This window comes from Chlorocebus sabaeus, chromosome 8, assembly GCF_047675955.1.
Source record: "Chlorocebus sabaeus isolate Y175 chromosome 8, mChlSab1.0.hap1, whole genome shotgun sequence".
Taxonomy (NCBI): domain Eukaryota; kingdom Metazoa; phylum Chordata; class Mammalia; order Primates; family Cercopithecidae; genus Chlorocebus; species Chlorocebus sabaeus.
In genome coordinates, this window is record NC_132911.1 from 63,136,532 (window position 1) to 63,152,211 (window position 15,680).

General features: G+C 37.1%; 1 protein-coding gene across 2 annotated transcripts in view; it reads right to left on the reverse strand.

The window, feature by feature from the left end:
- Positions 1-15,680, reverse strand: part of TOX (thymocyte selection associated high mobility group box) — a 308,730-nt gene that overhangs the window by 125,096 nt on the left and 167,954 nt on the right. For both annotated transcript variants that reach the window (XM_008000714.3, XM_073018101.1), the window contains exon 3: positions 1,910-2,152. In XM_008000714.3, the coding sequence (XP_007998905.1) occupies positions 1,910-2,152 (243 nt within the window). The remainder of the gene's footprint in view (positions 1-1,909; positions 2,153-15,680) is intronic.

Below are 15,680 nucleotides of genomic sequence, written 5' to 3' on the forward strand. Positions count from 1 at the left end.
GGAAAGAGGAAGGGACAGTGGGAACAGAGCTGAAATGGCCTATCTTGTGGCTGTGTCTGAGCCCAGTCCTAAATGTGCCATTTGAGGATGGCATAACTGCCATGGGCAGCAAATCTGGAAAAAATCTCTGAGCCACAGTTACTGACACTGCATAAGCATTTCTTTAAGTGTGAGGTATCTTAAAGGTGTATTGAGATGGATGTAGAAATGCTAAGGAGGGTAAATTTGTTACTAGAAAGGAGGTAAATTTTATAAAGGAAAAAGGCTTGAACTATATAACTGAATATCTCATTATCCTTCCTATGGCCCCAATCTCATTCCCACCATGGGGAATAAGCCTAGAGAACAAAACTGGCATTTTCCACGTATCCTGACCGCCCCCTTCTTCTCCTTTCTAGGGAACAGGGGTCCCTACAGAGGCATGACCTGAATGCCTTCTTTGGCTCATGAATCGGGTCTGAAGGTTTAGTCCCAAAGAGAAGCAGGCAGGTGATTTTTCAAGGTGTCTACACTGAAATACATTTTTCAGCTTTACACATTTAGCATGTTAAAAAAAAAATCCATTTTCTACTTATGGAGTCATACTTAATACTCATAAGCTAAATCTATACAAGTGGAATATAATCTAAAAACCTGAGTGACGGTGTTGCCAATGAGTTCTCCCCTCTTGGCCGCCCAGATGGCTGCCAGATTTTAGAAAAATTCTATACACCATTGTGTATTAGGCAGTAGGCTCTGGGTTTCATACTCTAAAGAAACTACTTTGGAGTTTCTTTTGACTCTACTTTTATTCCACCCTTATGTTCATGATTAATAGAAAATTCCTCCTGTAAAATCACTCAAGTTAGAGATATATCCCCCAATGATTTAGAGAAGTGATAATATGAAATGTGTTTTTTAATCAGAAACAACATAATATTGGCAAGTTAATCAATTTATTCATTGTGAAAATGACAGTACTGTTCAGTGACTTATGAAAATGACAAGAGAGTTAGTTGAAATGTTAAGTGACTGAACAATGAAAACCAAAAAGTGCTAATTAAAAGTCACTGTTAACCTGGGAGGAGGGTTTTATGACATGGTCTAAAGCTCTCTCCTCGGCCATATACTACTGATTTTTTTTCCACTACTGGGGTATAGACAGAGAAATTATTAAGTTTCAATAGACATAAAAATCAGAAGGAAAGATTTTATAATAAACCAGTGTTTCTCAAGTGTGGGATGCTTGTAAAAAATGCAAACCCCTGGAGCCCCTGGGTAGACCCTGAGAATTTGATTTTTTGCTAGTTTGCTGGTTGATACACATTCCTATTAAATTTGAAAAATTAAGGGGAATTCATAGTGTTGTCATTATAAATTGTTAAACAACAGGTCCTGTAGACTGAAACACTTTAATGGAGATACATTTTTTTTTCATCAGAATTATACCTCCAAAATAAAACTGAAAATTGTTTTCTTATTTTCCTATGGTATACATTTGTGAAACTTGAGAGCCGAAAATAGGAAGGAAAATCAAGGTTAACAGCAGCTCCAGTTGAGAAGATGTGGGGATCTCCCTTACGGGGAGGAATCCTCTACTGGATGAGAGGTAGCATCTTTCAAGGCGACTTTTTCTCTGAAAGCTGGTAAGCTGGTTTGACTCTATGACAACACATTCAGTGTCAAACAGTATTTAGTACTTTGGGTCATAAATATGAGTGACTGCACAAGTAATTAATTGATTTTGCCTTGACTTAAATATAAAACAGAACATTGCTTTAGAAATGTGTATGATTTCTAAAGAACTGTCTCCATAGCTAGAAACAGTTTCAGAATGCTATCATCACAACGCCAGGCCTTCGCATGAACTTGGTCCATGTGCTTACGGTATCCCTCAGCCCCCACCACAAACAGGTAAGCAGATTCTTACCACAGAAATGGAGTTAGAAAGCAGTGTTCCATCCTGGCCCAGCATATTGGAGACAGTGATTTCAGGGAGGTCCATGTTTTGTGGATGAAATGGTAGCAGGCCATTATGGTTCATGGGGTGACACAGAGAATGGTAACCAGACTCAACTTCATTCAGGTGCACCAGCGAGTGGTCTGGGAGGGAAGGAGGAGTAATTGGTGGAATGTTGAAGTCTTCACTTTCCAGGCTTGGACCAGGGTAGGACTGTGAAAGACAAGAGTGACATTGTTGCAAATTATCATCTTCTTGCTGTTCATCATCATATCAAACACTTGACCCTTTAGATATTATTACAAGCAGCGTATGGATTTGGCAAAGACGTTTCAAACTTTCAGATTATCCTGCTGCCATTTCATCATTATGCATGAAAGAAAATTGCCTCAAAGGCAGATCTACTTCTGGTATAAAGACTACTTCCATTAGGTGGTTTTATTTTTCCAAAAAGCTGAACTCAAACAGATTTCAAAGTTCCCATTAAAATTTTCCAGAGTTTTAATCTAGCTGAATACCTTTTTCATGGGAATTGTAGGGAAGGAAGGCAATTTATAAAATTAATGTTTGATCAAACATGTTTCACAGGGCTCCCTACTGCTCAGATCATGGGATGTAATAAAAATGAATTCCAGAAGTTCTGGGCAATTGCTTTTGGGTTTTGAAAGGCTACCTGCTCACAATTGACAAAAGAAAATGTCTTAGAAAAGAAGTGACTTAAGCATGCTGCATAAAAGTGTAGTTCCGCTGAAAGTTTGATATATGAAAAAAAGGCCATTAAAAGCTATTTTTATCATAAAGATTTTATCATCAAAATCAAAGTGAAGATTACTTTTATGATTTCCAATAAGATTTACTTGATTTCCCCCTAAGAGCTGACAAATAACATTGCAATTATTTAAATTCAATTCTGTCCATTTTGAAAGGCAAAATAGTACTAATATTATTATAATACTAATCCTGGAATAAAAGTCAGTCAGTAAAATAAATAGCAGTAACATATATGGTTTTTTTTTTTTCTTTTACAAACTAGCATTAAATAAAATAGAAAGGGAGGGAGGGGAGCAGGAAGGAAAGATTATATGAGGACACGCCTGTTTAAAATGGGATGTGGCAAATGTTGAAAAATATATGGAAGAAATAAAAAATAAAACATTGTTACCAATTAATATTAAATACACAGTGATATATAGCAGTCCTTCATAGAACAGGTGTCACAGTATGAAAGGAAACATTTCGGTCCAGATAATTCTTGCAAGCTTATCTTTCAAATTAAGAGTGAGCCTTCATAGTGTTTGGGTGTATAGGGGAACAAGGATTCCCTTGTCTAACAGCCCAGCGCCTGCTCAAGTGTTCAAGATTTGAAATGAGCAGGCAAGGGTGGGAGCCAAAGAAAGTAGTGTAAGGTATTCATTGGGTGTCCAGCCAACAAGCGTCATGCTCCTCTGTCCAAGTGCCTGGGGTTATTTTTTCCAGATGGCGTCTATTTGTCTAACAGAAAGAAAATCTTCAAGTTCCACTTTCTAAATGTTGTACAAGTTTTGATATATTTGTTTAGGTGCCATCAGAAGACAAGATTAAATGAAGAGCTACTTGGAACATCTGGAATTTAGACCTGGTCATAGAGCAGCACATGTAGGTTAGAAACAGGAGGTGTATGAAAGGAAAATTTGACTCTTATGCAGAAAATTTTTCTTAAATATCTAAAGTTCTGCTAAAAAAAAAACCCCACCAGCTCTAAAAGTTCAATCACGTATTATCAGATTCTCCTGTTAACAATATGTATCTCATGTGAAAAATATGTATGTGCTGTGTCAAAATTACAAGTTTGATGAAATTCTCACTCATCTGATATGTGTTAGACTCTTAACAGATCTAAGCCATTGGTTCCTTGTACAAGTATGCATATAAGCATAAAAGATGCCTAATGGGGAGGTGGGAGAGATGACTATTTCGTATTAAAGCACTGTTCCAAGGTCTTTGACTATGTTGCCTCTTTTAATCATTACAGTAATCCATTGTGTAGCAATTATTACCCCCAGTTTCCTGAAGATAAAAATTGAGGCTCAGAAATTAAATAACTTGTCCAAGTTCACTCAGCTTGGAAAAGATCAACTCAATACACATGAGGGATAAATATATCATAAAGGTGGCATTTTTATTGCTATGCTATTTATAAAGTAGTTTAATTGCTACTATCTTATTAGGTTGAATGATACAAAATTGCCAACACCCAACTGTTTTTGATAAACAAAATTTCATAATTTAAGTAATAGTATTAGCATTAATATCAGGCCTTGCCTTTTTCAAATTCCTCCCTGTTGCCCACCCACTGAAATTAAATATTTACTCTATATGAATACAGATTTCACAATTTGTCTCTTTGTCAACATGCAAATGCTGAATTGTTGATATCTTTTAAGATGTTAATTAGTGCCTGTTTGAAACTCTCCTGGCGGGGCACGGTGGCTCATGTCTATTAATCCTAGCACTTTGGGAGACTGAGGTGGGCAGATTACTTGAGGTCAGGAGTTTGAGACCAGCCTGTTCAACATGGTGAAACCCCATCTCTATTAAAAATACAAAAATTAGACAGGTGTGGTGGTGCATGCCTGTAGTCCCAGATACTCAGGAGGCTGAGGCAGGAGAATTGCTTGAACCCAGGAGGTGGAAGTTGTGGTAAGCTGAGAGCGTGCCACGGCACTCCAGCCCGGGGTGACAGAGCAAGACTCGGTCTCAAAAAAAAAAAAAAAAAAAAAAAAAAAAAGAGAAAGAAACTCTCCTGAATAAGGCACAACAAATGCCAGCAATAAAGGAGAAAGATGTTTTTAATTTTAGGAATGCCATTAAATCCTGAAAATACTAAGGGATATTCCACCTATAGTAGACCATCACTTTACATTCTAGAGTTTCTTCAGTAGTTAAATCTTAATTTGTGGTGTTTAAAAGAAGGTTTAATTGGTATCACTTTACATTCAGTGATAACAATTGTATTGTAATTGAATTAAGCTACATGGTTTCTTTTCACGTAATTACACATTAATGTATTTAATTCAGACAATTATATACCAAAACCACAGATTCCACAACTTAACTGGTAATAGGTAGTTATGTGGATCAAGAATTTTAACTACTAAGGTTACTTAGTAGTTTCTGTTCTTTATATTAGAAGTCATGATATACTTATTTGCCATGAGCCTATTACAGTGTAATTGATGCCATATAAAAGTATAGTGGTAATTGCATAAATGCCAAAATGTCCCAGAACTTACAACAAGTTCAATGCCAGGCTAATTACTTATTTTTTTTAATGTGGAAATGAATTTGCTAATTCTTCAACGTTGGTTTCTATGACATGAGAGCTTTATTTTGATTTTTAGAAACTGAATATACATACATTTAACTTAACAAGAGTTTTATAATTTAGACAATTTGCAGTTTTGGGGGATGTGATGCAATAGAATATGATTCAATATTTTCCCTCTTCCCCATTAAGCTGCCTACCTGGAATTAGTGTTCAATGTTTGTTGAATGAATAAATAAATGAATCACGAAGTGAATGCGTAGGTGCATGAATAAATGAATGCTAAAATGACTCTTTAAAGGCACGAAGTTTGTGAATATACACTGTTATTCCTGGGTTTGAGTAAATATCTTTTGTTAAGACGTTGCACAGGCCAGTTACCTACATGGTATGTAACAATCTCACAGAATATCCAGAGGCCAAAAATATCCTGTTAGGGGAGTAGAGGCTTGAGCAGCTTCAGGAAGGCTGGGCAGAGCAGTCTGTATCCCTGATATAGTTTGGATGCCTGTCCCCTCCAAATCTCATGTTGAAATTAATCCTCAGTGTTGGAGGTAGGGCCCGATGACAAGTGTTTGGTCATGCCATTCATGAATGGCTTGGTGCCCTCCTCACCAACTAATGAGTGAGTTCTTGCTTGTTCACACAGATCCAATTGTTAAAAAGAGCCTGGTGCCTCCTCTCATCTCTCTTGCTCCTTCTCTCACCATGTGACACACCTGCTCCCCCTTCACCTTCCACCACCAGTAAAAGTTTCCTGAAGCCTCACCAGAAGCTGAGCAGATGCTGGTGCAATGCTTGTACAGCCTGCAGAACTGTGAGCCGCCTAAATATCTTTTTTTGTAAATTACCCAGTCTCAGGTATTCCTTTATAACAATGCAAAACTGACCACCATAATTCCTCTCTGACTGCTGCTTTGATCCCCTGAAGTGACTGGCACCTACTATCCTTTAGTGACACACAGATTTCAGAGGATTTGCAAAGGAGAGTTTGTGACCCCCTGGCTGTCAGAAGCTGTGGAGCCTAACCTCCACGGCAGGCAGGACATCAGGGTCCTTTGGGTGACTGCTGGGGCACGTGAAGGAAGTCACAGCAGCAGTTCTGATGCCCATGCCTGGCCAGCAGAGAAGGCCTGATTAGACCACAAGAAGGTATATGAGTGATGAGATCAGGGGCTGAATTGTCAGAGAAGGCTTATGTGAAGGCCATCCCTGGGTGATATAGGGGACCTGGTGCTCATGTCCACTTATTCCAGCAGGGTCCTTTTCTGACTTGGGCTCTATTTTTCTCCCTCAAGACACAGTGAGGCCTGGAATTTACAGATCATTCATTCTCCAACCCTCTTGGGAACAAAGATCACTTGGTCCTTTCCATGATGATCCCCAGAGGCCCAGGAGACAACAGCACTACTTGGAAAAAAAAAAAAAAAAAAAATTAGAGGCTGCCAAGGAGTGAATCACATGTCCTTAGAAGTCCTACGAGGCTACTACGTTCCAGTCTAGAATGCTGAGGGAGGCCAGGTACAGTTTTTCAAAGGTGCTCTCATCATCTTCATCACATTTTACAGTGACATGTACCCATCCCAGTTCAGGGATTGGAACTTGAACAGCAGCACGACCATGCGAGCTCCCTCTTCCCCAACCAATGCTGAAAGTCAGCAATGACCATCTTACACAAAAGAGAAAAAATATTTAGGGACTGCAGGGTGAAAATCAGGCCAACACTTTTAATTTTATCTTGAATCTTCGCCATACTAAGTCAAGGTAAATTGGAAACATATTAGCATAGAAAGTGTTTTGTTCTAAACCAGAGCCAGTTTAAATGATGCACATGATTCAAAGAACTCAAAATTATATTACTGTTAATTAACCAGATTCTCCCTGATCTTCAGTTACTCCCTGGTTCGAGACACAAGACAGTCACAAGGTGTTGCTGGTGCTGAGCTAGGTAATAGGACTCCTGTGTTCCGGCGCAGGAGGCACTGTGCATCACTCTGCGTACAGGCAGCAGGATCCCAGTGCCACTGAATGTGGGTTAGAGTGGAGTGAACTACCATGAGGCATGGCTAATTCTGGAAAATAGATGAACTTTTCAAGCCCACAAGGGGACTGTTGGGAGCATTAAAGTAGTAATTTCAAAATATTATCAACCTCAAGAGTATTTCTACGGTTCTATAATAGAGAGTCAATGACTATTTCAAGTCATTTTCTTAAAACCTTAAAATTTGGTAATTGCACATTTAGCTTATAAAGTGCTACATCTTTCTCTGATGAGAAGGAGACAGATGTTGGACTAGGTGAGAATACGCATGATTTCTTCAGTGACTGTTAAGATTGGCCACTGTGCGTGTTGCCAAGAATTGAGGCTTTGAAGCCCAATAGACAAGGTCTGCTTCCAGGTCCTTTAAACCATGTATTAATTTGGGTTCTGCAGCAAGCTTTAAAACCATGGGGTTCTTATAAGTATTAAAAACAAAAACATATGTAAAAAGCCTAATTGTTTGCCAGATACAAAGTTCTGGATAAACAACGGCTTTACATAGCTATGGTTACTGTTAAATGGATTTATACATCCCACGGGTTGGGTCATGTCCAAGAAAACAAACAACTGTAGACAGTACAGAAGATTTAGATCCATTCTCCACAATGTCATTATAAAGGAATTTCAGTATATTTGCCATTGATTAGGCCTCAGCCTCACAGTGGAGAAAAGTGTAACTCCATTCATACCTGATGTATTTATTTAATTGCTCCCCATAAATAACTAGGTTAAAGCTTCACCTTTATTCTAATGGAATTAAATTGCACTTTTTAGGTTAAGGAATAAAAAGATGGTGGGGGACAGGGTAGCAAAGGAAGTGGAAGGTGCCGAGAATTACTGCATGTGCAGAGGCCCAACAACTTTGCTCCTTCAGGGAGCTCTGCTGGCAGGCCTGCAGCCCTGGCAGATCGGGTTCTCACAGTTTGACTCCTACCAACCCAAGTAAAAGGCAAATGAATTTCTGAACCAGAATGTCACTGCCTAAATTTGTACAAAAGCTATGATTTCTAACATACTGGCTGTGTCCCTAGAAAAGCGATCTTCCCTGGGCAATTCTTGGCAAGGAGGTCAAATTGCTAATTAGAGGCTCACTTTTGAGACTATTAACAGAATCAAGAGACTGAGGTTGGGAAATTAATAGGGAATCCTTCTGATTTGCTTTGGTTTGATCTGCTTGGATGCCTTTTCAGTCATTTGACTAACGCCAAAGTCCTTCCCTGAAGTCCAACCTTCCCAGCATCCCATTTCAGTAGAAAAGGAAACTTCTCACCTGATTCTGACATACTCACATTCCTTTTTAATCATACTGCTTTTACATGTTCCATGATCTGAGTATCCTGTTTACATTATTTTCTCCTTCTGCAATCCACATTTCCTTTTGCTACAGCCTGTTCCTATATTCTTATTCTATATGATTACATCTGGAAATGGAATGTTAATTATGCTGATTTTTCTTTTGGCTACAGAGAATTCATGTTTTCATATGGCCTAGGCAGTGTTAATATATGCTAACCAGGAATAAATAATGGGAAATCTCTTTTAAACATTACCTTTTCTTCTCTTTTCAAAATCTAGTTACTCTACCAGAGAGGCATTGTATTTGTGGGTCTCTGTCCACATATTGCAATCATTATACAGAACACTTTATCTTTGGTGACAAGAAGTCCCATAACTCAGAAGAATTCAAAAGATACCATCTCGTATGTATCTTTAAATTATGTGATGGATTCATGCAATCATGCATACACTAAAAATATGGCTATGGTTATAACTTTGTAAAATATGTTTCTCATATAGAACTTTATCTGAAAGATAAATAAATAGTACTGCCATCAAACATATACATAATGCACTAATTTTTAATCTGTAACATAATTCCTGAAACTTAAGGATAGAAGAATGCCAATGTTTAAACATGTTTCATCTTCTATTATTAAACATTCTTGTTGCATGATTCAGAGAACTGAAGGGAAAGCAAATTAAACTGAAAAGTTTATTAGAAAAATAATAAGCTTCCTCTGCACATTTTTAGAAGTAAAGATATTACATGTAATGGTGATTTTTCCTGAAAGAGTCTAAACAGCGTCAACGTAATCTCTGATTTCTTTTGAGAAGACCTTCAGGAGTAGGTATTTTTCAGATTCTTTTGTTTCTGCATGAACAAGGGTTGATAGCTTGAGACTATAATGTATTACTGTGGAAAGCTTCAGTCTGTTACATAAATCATCTTAACACTCAGCAAGAATTGTCCAACAGTGCCATTGATGTGCTCAAGCCAATGATCCTGCAAACAATTTTTTTGTCTTTCTTCACGCGTTAGACAATGGCAATAAATCATCTTCATTTAAAAACACACAATGTACTAATTTTTCAAGCAACAGTTACCAAAATGAAATTTTTGGTAGAAAGTATGACATTTATTTGTGCTCATTAATTTTTTTAACTGGTGTTAAATAAAAAGCAATGAGTGCCTCATTTGTTACAGAAGCATTGTCATACACATACTATGTGTAAGCATCCTGCAAAGAGTGATCTGAGATACAAAGAACTGAAAGACACAGTTTGTGAAAAACATCAAAAGATATCTCTCATTTTGTAAAGATTTAAAGAATCAGACTTATTTGTTAAATTGTGTAAGAAACATTGTCAAGTTATAGGTGATACTAGATCTTCTTTTAGTTGCATTTATGGGTATTTGTTGGTGTACATGTTTCAAAAATCATATAAATTTATAGAAATTCAATGTGTTGTCAGTCATAAACCTGGTAATCTTAAAATGTTATATAAAATAAAAATAATTGAATATCTGTCAATTGTAAGCTTTCATCAGCTTTTTAACCATGCTATTCTAAGTTTTAGTTGTGTAGCATTATTGTTTTTTATTATTCTCTAAAAACATTTACAATCAGATTCATGAGAAAGACTCCAAGTTCTCTCAAATACAAATTTCAGATAATTTTAAGATCCATAGGCTACATAAAATTTCTAGAACTCTAATAAAGAATTTGAAGGAGTCATGAAATGACTCAGAGATCTAGCAGAACAAAAGTTGATTATATGAGATTGAATAAATGCTGAAGATCAGGTTTTTATACTTTTATTTAAAATATTATTGGTCCTTTACTCAAATGTTTTGTCTTCTAGATTTAAGAAAATTTTCTCTCTTAAGCTAGATGTAATTTACAGCAATTTGGTATAGTATAATTTTTTAAACAAAGATAAAAGTGTTTTATTACGTTACTTGATTCCTCCAGAATTCAAAAACTGTGAGTGTTCTTATGGTGATATGGTTATTTGCATAAGTCCAATAAAAATCTCTCTATACTAGGAAAAAAAAGAGACACAGTTTGTTATAAAGATAGTGAATTAGTAGAGAGAAACAGGAACTTAGGCTCTTAATAAAGAGCAGTATATTTGAAGTGTCAAACTAAGTGATATCAGAGTATAAACAAAAAGAATTACTTGAACCTGGGATGATCAAGGGATTGCTATAAGGAGATTTACACTGATATCAGAGCCTAAAGATCAGACACTTCTGCCAAGATGCGATAAGTGATCAGGGGAGGACCACAAAAACTGACAAATGAGCAAGCCCAGGCTAATGTCCAGGTAACGGCACGCAGGTTCAACAGCAAGGTCAGGCCTTCAACCTCTAAGATAATGTCAAGGGCAAGATTGGTCCCACCAATCAAAGCAAACTTCAGTCTACTGGGCTTAATGCAGGCCTCTTCTGGAACTGGGGAGAAAGGTAAAATTTCACTTATGAAAACCCAGTGTGCAAAGCCTGAATGACACCAGAAAACGAGGTCAACTTGAACCTGCCCCAGAGAATGTCTGACACTGGCTCTTCCTGGGGCCTGGGCTGGGGGCCCCTGAGGTCAGGGTTTGCCAGCTGAGGCTTTGAGGATTCAGGGGGTACTGGGATCCTGGGCTAAGCACCTGAAGCAGATCAGGTGAGGGTGGGGCAGGTAGCCTAATATTCTCTGTCTCTCTCTCCACATACCTCCAGGAAAGTCCTTAGTGTTTACCTGTAGGGCTTTCTCCTGCCGTAATTCATTAATGATACCAGAATGGGGAAGAGATTTGTCTTCTCTCGTTATTGCTTGGGGGTCTACATAAGTCTCCAAGCAGTATTTTTAGGGGATATTTTCATACCAGGCATTGTGCGTAGTTGTCATAAATGAGGACCTCTCCTTTGGCTAAAAAAATCCCCAAGCTTCTGGAAAACAAATAATGTACTCCCCCTCCAAACCACAAACAAATCATTAGAGAGACCAGATTCAAGTGAAAGGAACCAGTTCTGAAAGTCAGTCAGGACATGTTTTTTAGTGCTAGGTCATCATTCCATATTCAATGTTAAAAGGGGTAACTGAAGTATTTAATTTCATCATTCAGCACATAATTTTATATACAATGCAATCTATATTTTTTAATCATCTAGACTTTTTCAGTTCTCATATTGAGTTCATACATTCTGAGATCCAGTTCCATATTTTTTGGCTTTATTTTTTAAATAACCCATGTTAACTAGTTTAAAAAAATTAGAAAATATATATAAGAAAAAAAATCATCTTTAATCCAACCACTCAGGAGCAAAACATTAAAATGTGTGTCTTTCGAGATTCTTTTTAGTGCCTATTTGCTAGTTTGTTTTGAGCTTTTGTTTTTGTTTTCCCTAACAAAAGTCAGATAATTGAGCTCTGATTTTGGAGCTGGAAATGCTAAATACAAATCTCAGCTCATCCCTTGGTAGATGTATTTACTTAATTTCTATAAGCCTCAGTTTCCAAAGCTATAAAATAGGGATGATATTAGTCTTCAATTCATTAAGGATATATCAGGATTAAATATGACAAATGAGATAATGTAAATACTTTGAGTAATACACTGGTTCAAAGAAGCAATAAATAAATGTTAGCTATATTTTTATTATCACACCATTATATAATTTAATGTGATGACTTAAAACAGATTGTGAATAATTTTCCATGCTAATAAATACCATCAACCTTATTGTTTAAATGGCTGCATGTTGTACTCATGTTCTATCATTTATTCTATCAGTTCTCCATTTTGAACATTTAGGATGTTTCAGATTTTGCTGTTGCAAACCACACCATGACAAATAACTTAATCCACTTATTTCCTTAGGATAACTTTCTACAGTTCTCTACTTATGCTCAAATGGAATCATAGAATGCTTGCTCAAGAAGAAACCTAAGAAATCGTCCTTGAACTTTGCATATGAGAAAAATGAGTTCCAGAGAGGTTAAATTATTTGTCTGCATTTATAGAACTAGTTGGGTAGATGGGAATCCCAAAGAAACAGTATATAGACATTGTTTACTGTGAACAATTGATTGCAATGTATTAGGTTTTAATATACTCTTTTAAATCACGTGCAGCCTTTAAGTTTTAATAAATGTTTATTTTTTAAAAGAAATGTGTTAAATTGATTTTTGCTTAAGGCTAGGTTCTGTTTGCTAAGTCATATGCAGGCAACCAGCAGGGAGTTGAGCATTCAGTGTTGGGCTATTTCTATATGTATATAAAACATAAAATAAATATGTATATATTTCATATATGTGTATATTTCATATATACATATAAAAACACATGCTGTATGTATCTATTCATGGCCAATCATTTTTATTTTGTCTGTTGAGTAGAAATCAGCAAATGCTGGGTGCAAACTCACATTCTGCATGAAGAAGCCAAATTAGCGGAGGACCAGAGCTAATAGAAAGCCTGTGCTCTTGGTTTGCCTCTTAATCAAGGGGTCCAGAAAGGAGAAAAAGAAGCTCCTATTTCTACTCATCACACGCTGATATGCAATTCCTCCTCCCAGGGAAGAGTTGCAAGTGCATCTCTCTAAATACTGGAGGTCATCTCACTTGCTAGATCTTTCCTACAAAGAAAGCTTATGCTAAAGATAGGGATGTGGAAAAAAAATAGTTGAAAAAATGAAGACAGTTTCCCCCAGGTTAATGACGGTAAGACCCCTCAATGTTCAGTTCCCCAGAAGTGGGATTTCTAGGGAAGAGTGGAGGGAAGGTGAGATGTCTTCTGTGGAAAGACTTCCTGTAGTTTATCTTCTGGAGGGGAAAAGGAAGAGAAACTAGGGTGGGAAAAGAGTCCTGGACTTGGACAAGAAAAGCAGTGGAGTGTGGAGGGAAAGGACTGGGCAGTGGTGACACAGGCATGGCAAAAGCTGGCTGAGAAGGGGAGGGAAGAATCACTGCTCTGCATCAAGGAATCCAGGGACAGCAAATATCCACTGCATGATTGTTCAGCTTTTATGTGTGCACAAGTATGAAATTACTGCTTTGTAAGTAAGAAATGGTAAAGCATCCATGGTTTCATTTGGCATAAGCTAATATTTCCCAGAGTATTCTCACACATGTAACACATTGCAGTTATCTCAATACTCTTTAGAACTGAAGTATGTCAACATTTTGTCCTTAAAGTTCTAAAATAAAATTAAGCCTAGCTGACTAAGGATGGAGTTTGACAGAAGCCTTAGACCTTCCAAGGCCAGAATCCTAGCTCTGATATTTACTATCTTTTGGAGGTCTGGTAAGTCACTCTAGCTCTCTAATCCTCACTGAATTGTTGTAAGCATCAAATGAGAAAGTAAGTGTGTAGATTTTGTTTAGTTCCTTATCAGAAACTGGTAGCTTCCAACTGACAGCTATTATTATTATAAATCCAATTCTTTCGGGAAACTGAGAGAGGAGGGTACTGACTTAAACTTCCAGGCAAGGAGAAGCTTCCTACTACTGAAATTTATCATCATCTTTAAAAGCAAGAAGTTTCATTGAGGTCAGAGCATAATAAATAAAAAAAACCCAAAAAACAAAAAACCTTTGCACCCATGGTACAGGGAAGTCTCGGCATCCCTGAAGGCAATTTCTGTATAGAGCTGCTGACCCGGTCTCACCCAGCATCCCTATTGTCCCCCACTCCCATTTCCTCCAAGGTCACTCTCTTTGTGATTTTGGAGAATAACAACAAACAGTAGGCTTAGCTCTTCTTGAAGGAAGGCCTCTCCTGAAATGCTGGAAGGCCCAGTTGCATACAGAAAAGCCTTCATTACTGGTCTCAAATCATGACCATCAGAACCCTTGGGAGTTTCAGATCAGGCTATTACATTTGAATAATCTGATGCTGGGCCTTAGAAGTCACTTGTTTGGCTTTGCTACCGACAGCATCAATTATCCTAATTTATGAACAGCAAAGAATGTATGGAGAACATTTTCTAAGATCGCCACCAACTAATTTCAAATCATTAGGGTTATAGTTACATTTTTAAATACTCAAACTGTAAAATAATATAGATCAGAAAGAACACAGGAGAAAGAAAAAAAATACAGATATGGATAAAGATTACACTAAAACCCTCTTTGTGTTTCTGGGAAGTCTAGCTAGGTCTGCTCCCAAACTGAGGAACTGAAACTGCAGAGGGAAACTTGGCACTTTTTTAAAGGTGTTTGAGGTGACAGGTGAGGATACACAGAAGGAGGTCTCAGAAGACATTGGGGTGGTTGGAAAACACCTTAACTTTTCTAAGCCCCACTGTTTTTTATAGTAAAAATGGGCAAAAGTGCTTCTACTTAACATAGTGACATATCAAAAATTCAGTGTTTCTTTAGAACAATCTTTAAATACCTTGGAAATGGAACCAGCATAGCCAGGTGACAATATTCAACACATTACTATTCTTAAATTGAAATACTATACTTATTTTGGAGGGCATTCTTTAGTGACAGGTTTGTTATGTGCAACCAGAAAAGAATATAACATGTTATAATTGCAAAATTTAACAGGAAGGATCATTTAGTTTTTCATAATTGTTCACATGCTAAAGAAAAAAAAATTGTTCAAAATATAATTGTAAATAAGCCAAATGGCTGCTTTCAAAATGTATCAAATGCTACCACACAACTGGTCAGACTGCAGTAGTGCCACAACTCCTCCCTCCAACGCCTAAATGTGCTGGCATCACTTGACATCTGTCCATTGAATAAATCATGCTCCATATGGAGCGCGAGGTTTTGAGAATCTGTTTTTACCACTAATGCTATTCCATTCAGATATTTTCATAATTTTTGTCACTGAAATACATATCCCTAATACTTGACAAAACACACTATTTGACAATTATTCTAAAATTCTCACGCCTACCCAGAAACAAATAAAAAATGAGTCTTATATTCACAAATCCCACAGCTTGGAAATGTATATGATACACAACATTTAACCTGTCAGCAGCCTCATTAGTGTCAATGAGTAGAAACTGGCAATCAGTAGATGGTGTGCTCTACATGTGTTTATGTTTTAAAATGTTCCTAAAATAGTTCCTCTGCTGGTGAGGTTGATATAAAACACTTTTACTG